This window comes from Salminus brasiliensis, chromosome 7, assembly GCF_030463535.1.
Source record: "Salminus brasiliensis chromosome 7, fSalBra1.hap2, whole genome shotgun sequence".
Lineage (NCBI taxonomy): Eukaryota > Metazoa > Chordata > Actinopteri > Characiformes > Bryconidae > Salminus > Salminus brasiliensis.
Genome location: NC_132884.1, coordinates 40,818,825 through 40,838,701, shown reverse-complemented (window position 1 = coordinate 40,838,701; position 19,877 = coordinate 40,818,825). Strand labels below are relative to the sequence as shown.

At 46.5% G+C, this 19,877-nt stretch overlaps 1 protein-coding gene across 1 annotated transcript in view; it reads left to right on the top strand.

The window, feature by feature from the left end:
- Positions 1-11,742, top strand: part of shq1 (SHQ1, H/ACA ribonucleoprotein assembly factor) — a 76,191-nt gene extending 64,449 nt beyond the window's left edge. The window contains exon 12 of the mRNA XM_072683216.1: positions 10,766-11,742. Coding sequence (XP_072539317.1) covers positions 10,766-11,435 — 670 coding nt within the window. The 3' untranslated portion in view covers positions 11,436-11,742. The remainder of the gene's footprint in view (positions 1-10,765) is intronic.
- The last annotated feature ends 8,135 nt before the right edge of the window (positions 11,743-19,877 follow it).

The following is a 19,877-nucleotide window of genomic DNA, read 5'->3' as shown; positions in this document are numbered from 1 at the left end:
ATATTTATCACAATACATGTAATTAATCACAGACTAAAAACATCATGTAGCTTCAGATTCTCTCCTGTACTGAATACAGTGATTAATACTCTAACATCTGCTGCTCTTCATCTAATGAACCCAGTCTAATGACACTGTTAGTAATGAAACCTGCAGCTGATCAGTAGATGTTTATTAAGCACTAACAGTCTCCTCCTTATGCTTAGAAAAGCTTACGGTTATCACGATAACCAAATTTATCACGATATGATAAAATATCGTCATATTGCCCAGCTCTAATATGAATCTGCTCTAAATCAGATTGAAAAAGAATCATCAAACAGAACAAACAGAACCAGTCGAAGGTTTTGGACACTCCTGGGGACTCAGGTATCCAGCGTAGTTGGGGACGTCTGGGAAGTTTCAGGTGGGTAGTTGTAGGTTGAACCTAAAGCAGGTAATTAGATCATATAGGCTATTTAGACTGTTGTGTGTGTGTGTGTGTGTGTGTATTAATGTACATTAATTAACATTAACCGGGTTTGAGAGGTATCTCCACCCTCAGTCATACACACTGTCACACTCTTACAACTTTAGGCCTATTTGAAACCCCTCAGGCACGACATCCTAATTACGGTGGATACCCATGTGTCCCCAGTGTCCTCTTTTATGGATACAAATATATGGGGTATCAATTTGCTTGGCTAATCCGTTATGGATGCCTCGTAGATGCTCATCCGACATTCAATCAGCATTGAACTGAACATGTAAGAAATGCAGCTGAACTCTGAAGTTCAATGTAAATGACTTGTCTGAATTGAATAAATTGAATGTCTATTGAATGTAACCTTGCACCTAACCCTGAGTCCTTAAATCAACACTAAATCCTAACCTTAACCTAAATCTTTAATCTTAAAGGGTAAGGATGAGGTTAAGGATGAAGTTAGATGTAGAGTAACATTCAATAGAGAATCATTTCCACTTCCAGAGTTCAGTTGAATTTTAGAAATGTTCAGTTGAATGTCAGGTGAGCGTCTACGAGCCATCTACAGTGAACCAGACAAATAACGTGTTAGCAAACATGGCCATCCTAGTATGTGTTTAGAGGAGGATGATCAGCACACATTCAACCAGGTGTGTCCAAACTTTTGACTGGCACCACCAATAGAAATGCTTCAGAAATGACGTGGAATAAACTCTTCTTACAGTTCAATTTAAGGATTTTGAAGGTTTTGTATCCATGAAATGTTGAAGTGTCAAGCAAGCAGTGCCGAAGTGAAGAATCTGACTAGTATGAACAGTAATGCAATCACGACATCTTCAGGCTTTGACTACATTTCATAATCGATTTCATGTCTAAAATGTGAAATTTGCTTAAAACGTGAGCCGTCAAGAGCGTAATTCAATAATAAAAAGATTACCATTGGCCCACATTCAGGCAGTGTTGTAGCTCGTGTACAGGGTCCAGTGCAGAAAAAAAAAACCCAGGCCTGATGTTATAGGCCCGGCGCCCAGATGAATGGAAGATAAAAACCCTTAGGGTCTGATGGATTTTCTTCCCCTTCCTTTTCTGTCCAGCGCAGATTTTCTGGAAGGAAAAACGCTTCGATGGCCAATTAATAATAGATGTGTAAAAATCGATGGCAGCGTTCAGAGCGAGCTGGAATGTGCCCATTATCTGGGCCCGAACAAAGAGAGAAAACAAGCGGGAGGGAGCACAGAGAAGAGCTTTGTCTTGAGCGCACAGCACATGGAACAGTTCCACTGTCAGTTCGCTGGAAAACTCAATCAGTCTTGCCTGAGCCGCCCATTCAAGGAGATGAAACGGCGGACTGTGCATGTGAGGTTTTCCTCCTCCTGTCCCCTGTCCCCTGTCCCCCGTCCCCTCCTCGCCCTTCTGCTAGCCGTGCCATTTGGGCTTAATGTCGCCTTGACTCTACGTGCTGTCTTCTTTCACACCTTTCATCGATCGCTACATGCGTCGCCTTGTTGACCCTCGCCACCCTCTGCCGGCTAGATCTGCTAGGCGACTGTTCTGCAGGCCCTCCAGTTCTTCAGTCGTGTTTGCCTGGAGGCATTTGAGAAAAAAATGCTGAGAATCGATTTCCAGCTCCCCCCCCCCCCCCCCTCTCTCATCCTCAGCCGCTGTGAAAACACTAGAGCCGGCTCTTCCTTTGTGGAAGTAGTTTAAAGCTGAGCCCTACTTGTCATGCAAAGTGACAGAGAGAGACATCACTACTTCCTTTCAAGTGGCGGCGCTTTTCATCAAATCCCCACTGCTCTGGTTTGCATAGGCAACTCTTCTGGTATCCTACTAGGTTTGTTGTGGCAGGCGTTTCAACTCCTGACAGATCTGATGACAGATTATTTAAACGCCGCATCTCTCGCTCGTCCTCAGAGAGCAATCCCTCTGCCCAGCGCGGGGAGTTTATCTGTGCGAGATGCTTCGGTTAGAGCCGTTATCTGATCCCCTCCACTTCTGCGGTGACTCCCTGAGTCTCTCGTCACCGGTCCGACACAATCAGCTCGCTCGCGATGGACACGGGGATTAATGAGCACTCGCTCACCAGATGATTTATGGTGTCTGCCTGCAATCCGACCGCTGTTTATACTCTGGGAGTCGTCCCTGCCGCCCTCGCTTACGGAAAAGTCAGGATGAGATTTACGGCCTCGTAAAAAGGCATCGGGGTGATTTAAGTGGCCAGGAGGTTCCCACCCATCAGAAAACGGGACAAAGTGGCTTGAGTGGACACAAGCTGCTTGACTGATGGGGTTCGCCCGATGCCTCTTTGCCTCTTTTTTCGGTCTGACAAGTGACCGCAATTCTAGGCGCTCCTCTGTGTGTCTGGAACAGCGTGGGCCAGTTTTATGAGCGCTTTAGTCACTAAATAAAGCTGTGGCCGATGTTTCGTTTTACCTCTGAAAAGTTCCTGCAAGTCTTTCAGAGATGCTGTGCTCTGATATTTCGGTGGGAAGAAGGGAAACGAGCGAGTGTGAAAGGCGAAAGGAGCTGCCACTGTTTTTGTTCTCCTCAGTCAAGCTTAGTCTAGACGTCACATAGCATTTCAGACTGTCATCTCCAGCCTCTGGGGTGTGTGCATTTGCCTGTCAAGGAAAAAAGGCAAACTACTGGAATGACTCGTCGTGACTGACTGACAGACCTTTAGGCGCTCTGTACTTGTTTCAGTTTAACATCTCAGCCCCTTCCTTTGGACCGTGTTTGCTTTCCTCTGGTTTGGAAGCCGGTTCGCGGCGGTGGAACCTCTGCTATCAATTACGTCCGCAGGAGAAAGAGGGAAAGACTGGAGGCACACTTGCACGCTGCTATTCATTTCAGTGTGGCTTTAGTGAGCTGTCCAGATGCCAAGGCTTCCCAGCAACGGTGCCAGACTGCAAAGACAACCAGCACAAATTTTTTTTTGCTCTCTTTTCGTACCCCCCCCTTCTTCGTCCAACCCGTTGAAGCGACTCCAGCTCGGATCCTCTTCGGTCGGTTCAGCCAGCCAGATAAGATGAGCTCTGTTTTCCTTGCGCCTCAACAAGAGCTGTCTCCTGCTTGTCCTCTTGTGGAGTTTCGCCTCACCATCTCTCGATTGTGTCCAAACTCCTAAATTGGCTCAATTAGATTCTGACGGGCAACCATGGCAACCTGTAGGAGTTGGACTTCAGGGTTTTGGCTTTAAGCAGACCCAGGCTTTCATGGAAAAAGAAATGGCGCATTGTCCGAAACTTGGTGACCAGCCAAGCATTACCCTCGGGGGATAGGAGCTTCTCTGCGGTGGCCCAAAAGGGCTGCAAAAGACAGTGGCCCACAGTGGCCTCATGAGTCTGGGATTCAGTAAGCTGTTCAGTCCACCCCCAGCTTCTGAGCGTGTTAAATTTAGAGTACGGTGGAGAACCGTGGGAAAATGTGTGAGGTGTGTGTCCAGAAGCTGTGGAGGACACCAAGTTGAAAACATCTTAAGTGGAGAGCAGGTGCATTAGGACTGCTGCTCAGGATTACAAGGATGCTTGTCAATCCTGGATGGAAGGTAAAGAATTTCATCCCTAATACCCCATCCTGGGGCAATAGGGATGTCCCAAAGAAGAACATGTACAACAGTGAGCCACAGGTATATCCAGCCCATTGTGTCAGGCCAAGAAAGGCCAAGAAACCTTTTCTAAGAAATGGTTTACCAGCTCGTATTTTGCAAATGCGGACCACGCTAGCTGAGGCAAGGAGGAGAACTCGAGAAATTTGGGCTGGAGTTCTGGGAGGCTTCGAGCTGATGGGACCCGAAGCTAGATCCTCCTTGCCAGGTAGAGGTTGAGTATAATTGGATGATCAGGGGGAGCAGGGGTGGTGGTGGGGTGCAAGTTTTCGTCACGAGAACGAAAAAGGAGAGTAACGTTTTTTTTATAGTGTGTAGAAATGGAGGGGAGGAGTTTGGGCGTGGTCCTTCTCCCAAACTTTCAGTTATTACATAACTCTCATTAAATAGTTCTGTGAAGCAATTAGAAATATTCAGCTTCTTTCCACCCAAGAAACCTTTCTTAATCATTCCATCTGTTTTACTGAACAGATGCACTTCTTGATGTTCAGCTTATCCTCGCAGTTTAAGACATTATACCCAGTTGCCTCGTCCAGTATTTTGCCCCATAAAACACTAAATGCTCCATATCCACACTCCTGCTACAGTATCATTTGGAAATGGACAGAAATTAGGTTTATTTGGAATGGTTTTAGCCGTGTCAGGAGGCCCAGTAATGTGTTTTGAATTCACACCATCCACCTCAAACGCCCACCGGGCTACTATGAAACGGATAGTCCGTCATCAACTCTACCCCGGTCTTCCGGCTCTCTCCACTCCTAAAGCCCACTCGCCGTCTCTTGAGTGCTGTACAGTAAACAGGTTGGTTTGAGCCGGTTCTAGTGAGTGGGGGATTGAAGTCTCCCGCCGCTGTAAGAAGAGGAGATTTTGCTCAGAGGACTTGCGAGGAGAAGTGGATCACACTCTCAGCTCTCAGCATGGGGGTTCGCATATTCGCATAGTCAATAGTTGACTCACTCCGCTAATATAAACTGTCTGGGGTTGGCGGCGTAGAGTTACCAGCTCTTAATTAGGTGTTATTAGTGCCTGTCCAAATGTGTGTAGTCGCTGTCTAGTCAAATCCTCGTGGAAAGCCTTAGTTGCCGTTGACATCAGGAGAGCGTTTCATGGTGAATAGGCCGACAGATGTTCTGAAATCTCGGGGTTTTAATGTACAGTAATAATGGTCACCATGCCATAGTGGTTTCCATTAAAGAAAGGGGGGGTTAACTTTGTGTAGAACCTCCATTGCTACACCAGGTCTGTTGATATAGACACCAACCACAGTGCCCATAAACATACAGTAGAATACGCTCAGTTCGAGGGAGTCACAGCAGCTGGAAGACGAGGAGAATTCCTCTCGAACGACGATGACAGTGTTGCCAACACAGCACAGAAAGATTGGAGAGTCGTGGAGCACCATATACCTTAAACCACCTTCCAAATAGAAGAGGACCTGCAGTTGTGGTTAAAGGAGCTACATCTAAAAACGTCTGTACACATGCTCTTACCATTTTGTGGAGGGGAAACCAGCACCAGAACACCAGAACATCCTGACCCAGAGAAACGACTTGCTAATAGGTTAGCTATTAGGCTAAAACTTTTTTTTCTTACAGCTTGACTGAAACCTCATAGCCGACCCCCCCCCCCCCCCCCACGGAATGGTACAAGCAGCGGACCTGTGGACGCTGTAGCACCTTCAACCACAGATGTAGGTCCTGGACTTCTTCTCTGGACTTCTCTGGACTTCTCTGGCCCACAGCAGTCCAATTGTTCTGTGTTGTGTTGGGCAGCTAGTTTGCTCTGCTCTTCAACGGTAGCCTACGTCCATAAACAATACGTCCATAATTGAGCTGGGCAATATGACGATATTTTATCATGTCGTGATAAATTTAGTTATTGTGATATACAGTAAGCTTTTCTAATCATATGGAGGAGACTGTTAGTGCTTAATAAACATCTACTGATCAGCTGCAGGTTTCTAACATTACTAACAGTGTCATTAGACTGGGTTCATTAGATGAAGAGCAGCAGATGTTATAGAGTATAAATCACTGTATTCAGTACAGGAGAGGATCTGAATAGTAGTTTATAAGTCAAGTCAAGTCAAGTCAAATTTATTTGTATAGCGCTTTTTACAACTGTTGTCGTCACAAAGCAGCTTTACATAATTATTACTTAATAAAGAACAAGAATCTGTAGCTACTGGTGTTTTTTTTTTGTGTATCGTGATAAATATTGTGTATCACGAAAAAATCGGGATGTAGTATTTTTACCATACCGTCCAGCCCTAGACCATGAAGACCCTCAGGAAAAGGTGGATATGCCTCTCATGTTCTCCTTAACAGAACGAGCATCTGAGCGGACGTAGGAAATACGTTTGGTATTTGGTGGGCCTTTGTAAGTCGTTCCACCGGGCGGGCTCGGAGAGTGATTAAGTCCCTCAAAGGCAGAGGTGCGTTTCATCCCCATATGTGTTTGATTTGGGCTTCTAAAGCAGTCTAATGAAGAGGTATCTGAGTGGTTTAGTTTGAACTAGATGAGTAATTTGCCGCAAGTTTGCCCTTTCCTTCCCCAGACATCAAGGTCTCCTCACTTTTCACAGCCTGCCTCTGGTGCATGCTTGTCGCGACAGACTCTCTCTCCCTCCCTCCCTCTCTCTTTCTGTCTCTCTTGCTCACTCTCTCACTTTCTTTGTCCCAACCTTGAAAGCCGCCCCTCCTTGGTTAATTAAGGCGAGCCACAACAGTGCCGTTCCTAATGACCGAATTGTGTACGACATTATCCTTCGCCCCGAAAGGAGCTTTTGTTTGCACCGCAAGCTCGCATTCTCTTACCACAGAGCGAGAGAGCGCGCGAGAGAGAGAGAGGCAGGGAAAACAAGCATGCCTCTGCAGCGCTAACTCAATAATGACTTCCCACGGGGGGGAAAGAGAATACTGCGAGTGTTTGAAGTGCTGCTGCTGCCATGGGACTTCCTGCAGCCACATCGCTCCAGGAAGTTTCTCGCTGGGCTTTTAAAAAAATATATATAATAAAATAAATAAAATAATAATAATAATAATAAGTCATAGACCTAGAACTTAGACCCTCACTCCACACTGGAGGACCTGTGGTTGCTTTCAGGTGTGTTTATGGGATCACAGGGATCTTGCCGGCGTTCTCGGTTATCTGAAGCACATGGTTTGAAAGAATGCTTGTGCAGAAGAAAGCTCTTGCCTGGAAGGACATTCGTGATGATTGGCAGCAAGGAGATCCGACAAGGTGATCCCGCCTCGGCTTAAATCTGCTGGGAGGAATCGTACAGTATGCATGCACACTGCTTCAGTTCTTGCAGTTCTTGCTTGCTGTGAACTTGGAAGAATTCTCAGCAGTATGTAATGCAGTATGCATCGCGCTTCAGTTCTTGGAGAATTCCCAGTTGGGCTTCTTTGAGTCAGAGGGCTTTTTCCATCCTCGCCTTCCTCTCCACTCTCGGCACTATTGATCGCACGATGAAGTCCAGAGGTTCTCGATTTCTCCACGGCTGCCTATTGTGGTCTTCTCGCTCAATGTGGGAGGTTTGCACGTGGAAGCGCTCCCGCCGAGCTGGGTTGAAGAGGTTGTTTACTGTCAGTCTTTCACCACATGAATACTCAGACAAACTCCAGACGCAGCAGCAGCAGCAGCAACAACAGACACGCTGCCTAACTCAGTCCGTCATCTGACTGGAAGCCATCGTTCTTTCCCTCCGGCGTTCTTCCCGGACGTCGTCTCGGACGTTGTGTACACAGCCTCCTCTGGAGGCATTAGCCCAGCTCTCCTGCCCTCAATAGCCCGTCGCCAGTCTCCAAGCGGGAGATCATTAGCCCCGCACTGTAATAAGGAGGCATCTCGCTTCTCAGCGGTGGGTTAATTGAAGCACCAGTGCTGGGAGTCCCCTTAATAGTGACGGGGCGGCTCAGACGCTCCCGCTTTTCTTCCCCCGGTGAATAACCCGAGACCCCGAAGCCGCCCTGGAGCATGACCCGCCCTGGCCGCCCGCTAATCACCATGGCGATGAAGACCGCTCGCTCCTCGGAGCTCTCAATAGTAGCCACTTGAGTTTTGGCAGCGACCCGGACGCGTCCGCCGCATGAATAATGCATGCTTTCGAGGGGCCCCCCTGCATTAGGGTCTTTACATGCAGCACATTGTAGCTGATTTCGCCTCTCGAGGGGGAGCTTTGTCATGTTGCTGTTTTGTGAAGCACTTGTCCTTAGGGGAACTTTTTGTGGAAGCATGCGGTGTGAATGTGGGCCAAGTTGTTGTAGCTTTTTTTTTTTTTCGCCTTTCTTCTCGCAGGGCTGAGCTCACTCCTGCTCGGGAAGAATTAGTCCCGGTTTCATTTGCATGCGGCGTGTCCACGACTGTTAGGAAAGAAGCGAGGAAAAGTGTGTATTTGGGGGGAAATTGTGTCAAATTGTGTATACGTATGCATGCCAGCAAGGGTTCGAGTGAGTGATCTGTGTTTTTTGGCAAATCATTTTGCGTGTAAGAGGGTGAAAGAGAGGGAGAGTGAGCGAGCGAGCAAGAGAGAGAGAGGCAGAGGGAGAGAGAGGAGCTGTCTCCGTCCTAAAATAATTACTCCACCAGAGAGCAGGACTGATAAGCATGCACTAAAGTGCTACTGCAGAGTTCCCCCTACAGTAGCCATGGAGACAGCTGCTCTGTGAGTTGAATGCTAACATCGCCTGTGTAGCGGCTCCTGTCCCCACATACAAACTCTACAAAACTCCTCTCTCTGACAGTCCATGAGCGGCTGTCTGGAGGCAAAAGGACTTTATAGCTCCTACAAAATAAGGTGCACTAGCTTGTTAACCCTGTTGTCTTACCTGATGATGTTGTCTGTGACAGACGATACACACAGAGATTCAGAGACTTGGAGGTGATGTTCTCTTCAGCTCATTCAAATCTGCCAGAGCCAGAGCAGTTTGGGCATGTTGCTCGCAGTAAAAAATGGATCAGGGTGTGAAACCGGAGCTTTCTATGAGCTACTGTGTTTCTAACGCTGCATAAAAGAAGCTCCACACTTACATTTACATTGAAGGCCATTAGCCAACGCTCTTCTCCAGAGCGACTTACAAAAGTGCTTCGCTGTTTACTCAGAAAATACGCTTTATTTTATATCGGCTCAGCTCAGATATTACTAAATACAGAAGTAGAAGTTCGTTCCACAACTTCGGTGCAGGACAGAAAAAAAGCCTGGGTGCTGCCTTTGTTGTTGGATGCGCTGTATTTTTTGCTATAATGAATTTATTATACGATTGACGATTGAGGGCTGAGAAATCCCCGATGTCTCAGCAATCTCCCACTGGAATGTTCCAGGAGACAAGCATGGATAGCACCTGTACAGGTACAGGGATAGCACGGGATCTGTGGGACTCCCTTTCTCAAAGCTGGCTCTAAAATGTTGCTTAAATACAGAAGAATGGATCTCTGTAGTCTAGACTGACTAACCAGCCAGTCAGTCCTGACTCTCAGCTGATAAATCTGGAAGACGACTCTACAGATGAAGAGTTTCCAACCTAAACACAATCATCGAAAAATCCACATGAATTAATACAAGGCAACACACTCATATTCACCGTTGGAATTTGGCCTCCACCTTAAACCATCCATGCAATGAACACACACACACACATACACACTGGGACAGTGAACACACATGCCCGGAGCGGTGGGCAGCCATCGCTGCGGCGCCTGGAGAGCTGGGAGGGTGAAGGGCATTGCTCAAGGGCCCAACAGTGGCAGCTTGCTGAGTCCGGGTTTCGAACCCACAACCCTGTCATCAATAGCCCGGTGCTCTAACCGCTGAGCACCACTGTAAAGTTAAGTAACTAATTGTTAAGTAATAATATAATCAAATATTCAAATAGTAAAGTAACTAATTGACCAGGTGTAGCAAAAAATACTGCAATGCTTTCGGCCGTTTCTTTGAATTACAGGCTGAACATTAGTCAAATTAAGAGCTTTGTTTGATTGTTGAGTGTATTTTTATTTACATTTTTATGTATTATTTATTATCAGAATCCGATTTATTGGCCAAGTATGTTCTCACACACACAAGGAATTAGTTTCCGGCTGTTAGCGTCTCTCTAGTATTAACAATATACAGCTCTACTCTACATATAATTTACAGACACTACACAATATACAGAGAACAGTAGTAAACACTGTATACATAGACTATACAGCACAATTCTATTCAAAATGTATTTTTTGAATTAATTTTGTATAAATTTTAAATGAATAATTAAAGTGCAGTCTTGTCAAATGACCATCTCAGTGCCTTTCGGATGCTAAATATTGAGTATTTACGAGAAAAAGAGGTTTACAAACCATTTACACACAGATTTTCTTTCATTCACAGAGTCTTTTGTTTTGATGTGGGGAAAAATATCATGTGTAAATATTGCATGTTGCTTATATGTGTGACACTGGGTGCATAACAGCCTTTACTATAAGGCTGCTGCAGTGCTGAGTATTGTATATGCATTTGCTTGCTTCCTCAGAATGGTATCTTCTGACTCATTTATTTGACCAGATGACCTTTATTGGTCATCTGACGACAGCATCGAGAAATCAAGTGTTTAAATCTTTTGGACATCATTACTCCCCTCATCTGCCATAGTGTTGGTGCAGTAGGTGGCTCTGCTGTCTGTTTTCTGGCTGACTGTCTTTGTTTCCACCGTTAGATCCAAGCACGTGTTGGCCCTGGCTGATCCGCTGCGTAAAGCCAAGCTGCACAAGGACCACCTGGACCTGGAGCTGGCCATTCTGGAACAAGCTGCTGAACTTGTGATCGAGGAGGAGGAGGAGCAAAAGAAGGAGCAAAAAGAGGAGGAAGACTCCAGCAGCAGTAGCAGCAGTGAGGGAGAGGAGGAAGACTCCAGCAGCAGTGAGGAAGAGGGGGAAGACGACGACGACGGTGGTGGCGTTCTCCTTCAATGTAGAGACACCCAAGAGCAAGGAGGAGAGCCAAAAGGGGTTGGCTTTCAACCTCAGCCCAGCCCCGGTGCACAGAAGACGGATGCACCAGCCACAGCCTCACCCCTGCCTCAGGAACCGAGAAGGCTGATCCAGGAGCTGAGCGAGAGGATGGAGGAGGGGCTGAGGATTGAGGAGGACGTGCCTCAGACCTCCCGTGCCTCCAGCAGTCGCGGCACACGGAGAGAAGCAGAGGGACTCAGAGAGACGGAGAAGTCCCTGCCCTCTGCGGTTCCGACTGGAGGAGAAATTACAGCAGCAGCAGCAGCAACAACAAGCAGAGCTCTGTTGGACACTCAGTCATGTAGGAAGCCTCTACGTATCGTGGACACTGAGGAACTGGACAGTGACGACGACAAGGACAAGCCAGATCACTGACGGAGACTGAACGGTTATCAGTGGACTTTTTCGGTTCTCCTCAGCTGAGACTGGATTATTAGAATTTGTTGACGCAACTGAGAGGAATGTGTTTCTGGATCTCCTCTGCGTTCCAGTTCATGTTCGTGTATGATCGAATTCTGTCAAATTTGAACTGTTTTCTATTAAAATCGGCTGCAGATGATTTATACTACACTGTAAGCAAACCAGGGTTCTATATAGTGACCAACTGAGGTTCTCTGACTCTTGAGGAACCCTTTTTGGAACTGTTGTTTTTTTTAATAAAGATGTTTTCCCCCATAAAGAAGAACCATTACAGCATCAGACTGTTCTTTTGGGTCATAGAAGTCTTTACCTAAGAGCCCTTCTAAGGATGTACCACTCACAAGTTTGGAATTACTGTTAGCATACATTATGCGGACAAAAGTATTGGGACATCCATTGTTTCTTCTGAAATCGAGGGTACTAAAAAAATGTTCCTTCTTTTGTTGGTGTAACTGTCTCTACTGTCCAGGGAAGATGGTGTTCTACTAGATTTTGGAGGAGCACTGTTGTGAGGATTTGATTGCATTCAGCAACAAGAGCTTTAGTGAGGTCAGGATGTTGTCAGGATGATCTCCACCCCACCTCATCATCCCCAACTCCCCAACTCATCCCAAAAGTACTGGATGGAGCTCCAGCACCCATCATTCCAGAGAACACAGTTCCTCCACTGCTCCACAGCTCAACGCTGCTGGGGGGCTTTATACCCCTCTACTAGCCCATGTCTGGCCTGGCATTAGGCAGCATGGTGCCAATAGGTTCATGTTTCGTCCTATTGTTTTGGCAGTACTTCTCTACAGGGACTAGACAAGCTGTGTGTCTGTCAGCAATGGGTGCAAGTTCAAGTAGCTGAGTGCATTCATTAGAAGGGGTGTCCACAAATATTTGGACGTTTAGTGTAAATTATATTAGATTGATGTTATTTCATATCCAGTAATAGCTCTTGCATTATAGATTTTAATATTATAGATGAACAAAAGGGTATTTTTAGACGCTTTACTTGGAATAATCTTATAATTTATTTAAAATTTGATCACCTGATTCTTGATATTCTGCAGTTTTCAGTTTTATTTGAAGCGGACAAAGCCTGGACGAGACTATTAGAACTTTTTATATGTTTATCTGCTACCAAATTGAATTTATATAGAAAAACTTTGGAACATGCACACATTTATCACCCATTATTTCATAGTTATCCAAACCATAAGGACACATAATCTAAAGCACACAGTTCCTCACAGAGCACCTGTAAACGGATTACGCTCCTTTCCCCACATGGCTTGGGAAAGATTTCAGGGCCTTGTTCTTATCAGAGCGTGTCAATCTATGCAGTCCTTTTATGCACTCCCATCCTGTTTGTGTTGAAACCAAATCAGGCTGCTGTCAGCCCTCTGCGCTGACGAGCGGAAGATTAGCGCGTTTCGGTTGTGCTCTGTTGTTTCCTTGGAAGTCGGAGAGCGAGGGTTGGTCGTTAGACGATAAAACGAGGAGGGGAGGCCTATCTGCAGGAAATGTCAGCTGCAGCCCTCGCCAGCTCTCTGGGGGAAAGTGTCAAAAGCTGGGAGATGTTTCACTTCCAGTTGAACCATTGCTGAAGAAATGTAAACACAGCCACTAATTCACAGCGTTTTACAGAGTCGGCGTTTTTTCACCTCTTAGGTGTCTCTGTAACTTCTAACATACTTCACAACCCTTGTGCGAACACTAAATCTTCAGATGTGTATCATGTGGCTCAATCAAATAACAATTCCTCTCCTTCAATCTGAAACTGGCTACATTTCCTTGTAGCCCCGCCCCAAAATGCTTTTACACTGAATCCCAAGGTACTCGAAATGTGACTCAGAAAAATCCCAAGTAGCACCAACTGCTCTTTTTATCTACCAATTAAAGATGGCAAGAAAAGGCAAGTCCAGAATGAGCTAAAATAAGGACTAAGGCGCGAGTCCCTGTTGGTTGGCTCTATAAATGTTAATGGCAGAGTAAATTAAACTTGATCTTCCACTCACAGCTAGCTACACTATAATGGCTGCTCATAAACAGCCAGTCAGATCAATTTTTATGTTTTCACATTTTAATCTGTGCCATCATGACCTGCAGTATTGGGATAAAGAGGAGAGGACATTCATTGGTCCAGTAATGCAGTACTGAGAACATTGCAGTGCATACAGCGATCCATTCTTATTGGCTTTTAACCATCCACCAGAGGAACGCCAGTATTCCCAGTGCCTGCCAAACCTCATCAGTCCTTCTTTACAGTAGATCAGGTGATCTGCTGGTGGAACTAAACATATTCATACAGTGTCTGGAGTTCACAGCACCCAAACCTGTGATCTTCTAACCAGCATCTCATTCTGACCACTGGCTTTATGTTTATTTGGGTTTATTCTAATGTTATATAGAGTTAATTACAGGTAGACACTCTCACTGACCACTGACTTTATGTTTATTTGGATTTATTCTAATGTTATATAGTAGTATATTCTAATGTTTACAGTAAATCAGGTGATCAAACCTGTGATCTTCTGACCAGCATATCAGTAACCTTACTGATCAACAGCACAGTCTGACCAATGACTTTGTTTCTTTAATGACTTTGATTCTAATGTTATATAGAGTTAATTACAGGTAGACCTGCAGATGATCATGAGCCTATTGGCACTGTGCTGCCTAATGCCAGGCGTGGGCTAGTAGAGGGGTTTAAAGCCCCCCAGCATTGAGCTGTGGAGCAGTGGAAGAACTGTGTTCTCTGGAATGATGGTGATGGAGCTCCATCCAGTACTTTTGAGATGAGTTGGGGAGTTCGGAATGATGAGGTGGGTGGTAATCATTAAACACCCTGACCTCACTAACGCTCTTGTTGCTGAATGCAATCATATCCTCACAGCAATTCTTCTCCAAAATCTAGTAGAAAGCCACCTTCTCTGGACAGTAGAGAAAGTCACTCCAACAAAAGCAGCATCAGCTCTTTTTAATATCCTTGAAGAAATAATGAATGAGCAGGTGTCCCAATACTTTTGTCCTAACCTTTACTACCTTTCAACTGATCATTTCTAAATAATCTGAGCATCTATAGATAATCCTTTGGGCACCATTGAAATAAAGTCTGACCAACAGGTAGTCAGATAGCGCCACAACTCCCTAGGTCATCCCTGGAAGCTCGCGACTGAGGTACCTTACTGCTACTCCACTGGCTACGTGCGATGCTCTGCCAGTGACTCCTCTATCAAGCAGACAGATGAAGGCCCTGCAGAGGAGCGAGGATGAGGACATGGGGAACAGGAATGGGAACTGTTAGCAAGGAAGATGAGAGCTCTGTAAGCCAGCTGCCACATCTTACCCAGACTCACGCGAGAGTAGTCAGACACTGAACCGCCACGGGCTCCGCTTTGTTTCCGAGTCAGAACTCCTCTTAAAACTTTAACCAAAGTTGAGCTACTAAAGAGCTCCCCGTTTAAACCGACAGGCGCCTTGAAGCTGGCTACATCTGAGAGAATGGCTCATGCTAAGGAGAGCCGGCGGGGGGAAGGGGCTACTGAAATGCGGCCTGTATGTTGCCGAAAAAGAGGAGGGGGGGGGGTTTAGGGAGAGAAAAGAAGAAGTTGGCTTCGGAGAATTGAGCTCGTTTTTTTTTTTTGTCATAAATGAGATTCATGAGAAACGAAGAGGCTGGTGCGCTCAGGCAGTCTCGACTGGCGTCTGTTAAAGTGGAGCAGGCACGACAGGCTGTGCGAAACGGGGCGTTCTAGGCGTACAGCGAGTCGGTTTGATCTCTCTCTCTCTTTCTCTCTCTCTCGCTAGCTCTTCTCTCGCGCTGGTTTTTCTCTTTCGCTTTCTCTCTCTCCTCACTGCAAGGCTCAGAGGTGGCGATAATGGCCTCCCGGGCCTCTGTACTATTGCGTTAGGGAGACGGATGATGTCATTAAAGCCGTTCCCCCCAGAGAAGAGCTGACCGGGCTCTCCGGCTGCACCCTGGGAGCCCGAGCATCAGTCTGACCACTATCAAGCGCTCCTCCTTCATTCTGCCGCCCTTTATTCTGCCCACATCGCTCGCGAGAGTCCACCAGGCAGCCGGCAGACACTCCCCCGTGGGGACCCGCCATTGATTAAGTGACAGTCTGTTGCATTGCCGTTTTTCATCTTAAAGAGCCGGCCATATTTCCCATCATGAAGGCTGCCTCTGGGAGCCGCTGGCTTCCTCCGCTGCTAGATGCTGCACGGTGCTTTTTCAAGCCCAGGTTTTTAATAGCTGTAACCTGCAGCTAAGAGGACATTTGTGCCTTTTAAATGTATTCAGCTGACAAAACCTGGATGAATGTGGCCATGTTTTTTTTTTTTCCTGCTTCTTCTCTTTTATTTGGCTCCCCCTCTTCCCTCCAGCTCCAGAGTGCTGAGTGCAGTAATTACGCCCCGCTCTGACACTGTGGTGTGAGGTCCTCATTAAACCAGCTACTGCTCATTTATAAACTACCTACACTACAGCAGCTGCTAGGTAGGTATGTGTGTGTGTGTGAGCGGTGCCAGCATGTGGGCCAGCATCTGTTGATGGGTCAGTTTGTGCTCGGTCGAGGTCCTTGATTTCTCTCCTCTCGAATGAAGTGGCAGGGACACAGTTGGAGCATCCCTGAACCCGTTCTGCAGCAGCGGTTCTGTGACGGCGATGCTGTAATGACTGCAGGAGAAATAAACACAGCCTTAAATGGAGTTATTGAAGTAGCTGCTCAAAAAGCTGAGGGGCTGAATAACTTCTCCAACTGCAGTGGAACTTCTCGGTACATCCAGCGTCTCCCAGCATCTCCCAGCATCTCTCAGCATCTCCCAGCATCGCTCAGTGTCTCCCAGCATCTCTCAGCATCTCCCAGCATCTCTCAGCATCTCCCAGCATCTCCCAGCATCTCTCAGCATCTCCCAGCATCTCTCAGCATCTTTTAGCATCTCCCAGCATCTCTCAGTATCTCTCAGCATCTCTCAGCATCTCCCAGCATCTCTCAGCATCTCTCAGCATCTCTCAGCATCTCCCAGCATCTCTCAGCATCTCTCAGCATCTCCCAGCATCTCCCAGCATCTCTCAGCATCTCCCAGCATCTCTCAGCATCTCCCAGCATCTCCCAGCATCTCTCAGCATCTCCCAGCATCTCTCAGCATCTTTTAGCATCTCTCAGTATCTCTCAGCATCTCTCAGCATCTCTCAGCATCTCTCAGCATCTCCCAGCATCTCTCAGCATCTCTCAGCATCTCCCAGCATCTCTCAGCATCTCCCAGCATCTCCCAGCATCTCTCAGCATCTCCCAGCATCTCCCAGCATCTCTCAGCATCTCCCAGCATCTTTCAGTATCTCTCAGCATCTCTCAGTATCTCTCAGCATCTCCCAGCATCTCTCAGCATCTCTCAGCATCTCCCAGCATCTCCCAGCATCTCTCAGTATCTCTCAGCATCTCTCAGTATCTCTCAGCATCGCTCAGCGTCTCCCAGAGCAGGAACTGAAGAGTTACAGCCTGTTCTTCTCTTTTTGGCTCCCATTTGGTTGGAGATAAAAAAAAATGCTCAGGCTTGCAAATGAGAGTCGGGAGCAGCAGCAAAGCAGCGCAGGTGAATTTCCTGAAGGGAAAAACAGAAAAGTTGAGCAGCTTCACTTCCATGCAGTTGGCACACGGTCACTAGGTTGATTGCTATGTGGTTGCTATGCTAGGTGGTTGCTACGGTATCCCAGGTGGTTGCTAGATGAGTGATATTACAAGGTGGATGGTGCTAGATGCTTGTTATGGATTTGTGTAGTTGTTGCTAGGGTGTTGCTAGGTGATTGCTGTGATGTTGCAAGGTAGTTGTTATGTAGTTGCTTAGTCGTTTCCAGGGCGGTCACTAGGTTGAAACTGTTTTTGCTATGTGGTTGCTATGGTATCCCAGGTGGTTGCTAGGTCAGTGCTGTGATATTACAAGGTGGATGTTATGGAGTTGCTTAGTCGTTTCCAGGGTGGTCACTAGGTTGAAACTGTTTTTGCTAGGTGGTTGCTATGGTATCCCAGGTTGTTGCTAGGTGAGTGCTGTGATGTTGCAAGGTGGATGTTATGGAGTTGCTTAGTCATTTTCAGGGTGGTCACCTGTTTGAAACTATTTTTGCTAGTTGGTTGCTATGGTATCCCAGGTGGTTGCTAGATGAGTGCTGTGATGTTGCTAGGTTTAGTTGTTTCCAGGGTGGTCACTAGGTTTAAACTGTTGCTAAGTGGTTACTTTGGTATACCATGTGGTTAATGTGGGGTTGCAGGGTAGTTGCTAGGTGGTTACTATGCTGTTTGCTATGATGTTGCTATCGCTATGACTGTGGTATTACTAGGTGGTTGGTATGGTATTCCAGGTGGTTGCTAGATGAAAGCTAAATGTTGATATTGTGTCTTAGTTGCAAGGTGGTCACTAGGGTAAAACTAGGGTCTTTGCTAGGTGGTTGTTATGGTATACAATGTGGTTTCTGTGGGATTGGTCACTATGTTGTTGCTGGGTGGTTATATGTGACTACTGTAGGTATATTGCTGCCAGACCAAAGACAGTGTCATCAGTGTCAGTTGTTGCTAGGTGATTGCTATGCTATCCTAGGTGGTTGCTGTGGTGTTACTAAGTGGTTTGCTAGATGAGTGTTATAATAATTCTAGGGGGTTACTGTAGTGCTGCTAGGTTAGTGCTGCATAGTTGCTTAGTGGTTGCTAGGGTGTTGCTAGGTGATTGCTATAATGTTGCTAGGTGGTTTCTGTGGTATCCAAGGTGGTTGCTCCTTATCCTGAATATTCTATCAGCACACCCTCATTATCTCAGTGCATTTCTGACCTACTGTAGGTTTACTGCTGCTAGACCAAGGACGGTGTCGTCAGTTGTTGCTAGGTGACTGCTATGATATGGCTAGGGCGTTACTATGCTGTTACTAACCTAGGTGGTTGCTATGGTGTTACTAAGTGGTTTGCTAGATGAGTGTTATAATAATTCTAGGGCCTTACTGCAGTGCCGCTAGGTTAGTGCTGCATAGTTGCTTGATGGGGTGTTGCTAGGCGGCTGCTGTGGTATCCAAGGTGGTTGCTTCCTACCCTGAATATTCTATCAGCATCTTCTAGTGCCGACAGCCGTGTTTAGCTCCAGCGAGTTCAGCTATTAGGATGCCTCTCCCACAGCACACCCTCATTATCTCAGTGCATCTCTGACCTACTGTAGGTTTATTGCTGCCAGACCAAGGACGGTGTCGTCACCACGTACACACACACACACACGCACACACACACACACACACACACACACATACACATAAAGGAAGAGAGAGACCCCACCCGGCAGACCTCGCTTGTGGTTTTAATAGAAAGCTCAATATCCTCTCAGGCCTGAGAGCAGAGTGATTCTGGTGCTTGAGCCGATGAATGGCCCTCCAGAAGAAATGAATCTGTGGCTCTCCAGGGCCGGCCTTCTCCAGTGACTGTGCAAAACAATTGCTTTGTCTCTCTCTCTCTCTCTCTCTCTGTCTCTCTGTCTCTCTCTCTCTCTCTCTCTCTCTCTCTCTCTGTCTCTCTCTCTCTCTCTCTCTCTCTCCTCTTTGTTCTTGCTCTCTTTTTCCACCCTCTGAAATCTCGACTTGGAAACCTGTGCCAGAAATACTTTGGAGCTCCAGCAGTCATTTCCATTTACACCCTGTTGTCTCGACTGCAGGCGATGGTGTAGGAGAGCGAATCGTGGTGTAACGTGCGGTTGCAGTCCACTGGTTGCTTCCTCGTGCTGAGAGCTTTGTTGGAAAGGGGAAAGAGCGGCTGTTCAGACTTCCTTTTACCTGCTGGTGTTATGCAAGGTGTGCTTCTTGGAAACGACGGTTAAAGAGTTCTCTGCTGAATGGAGGTATGCAAATTCCGCTGAGGCGGGAGAGCTCAGTGCAGTGAGTGGGAGAGGGCCGGGAGCGTACGCTTCAGCAGCTAGTAACCAGCAAAGCCTCTCTGATACATGCTAATTGGCTCTGTGTATGTGTGTGTGTGTGTGTTTCCTACACTCTCAGGACATAAGTGTGACTCCTCCGGTGTCAAGGACAACAAAATGCTACTGACTGTATTAAGTGCTTCTTTATTTACAAGCCACACTAAATTGACAAAAGTATTGGGACACCTGTTTAATCATGGTTTCTTCTGGAATCAAGGCTATTAATAAGAGTTGATCCTGCTTTTGTTGGAGTAACTGTCTCTACTGTCCAGGAAAGAAGACTTTCTACTAGAGTCTGGAGCATTGCTGTGAGGATTTGATTGCATTCAGTGACAAGAGTGTTAGTGAGGTCAGAATGCTGGATGATGATCACCACCCCACCTCATTTAAAACATTTTGGATGGAGCACCATCCATCGTTCCAGATAGCACCGTTCTACCAAAAATGGGTGCAACTTAAAGTAGC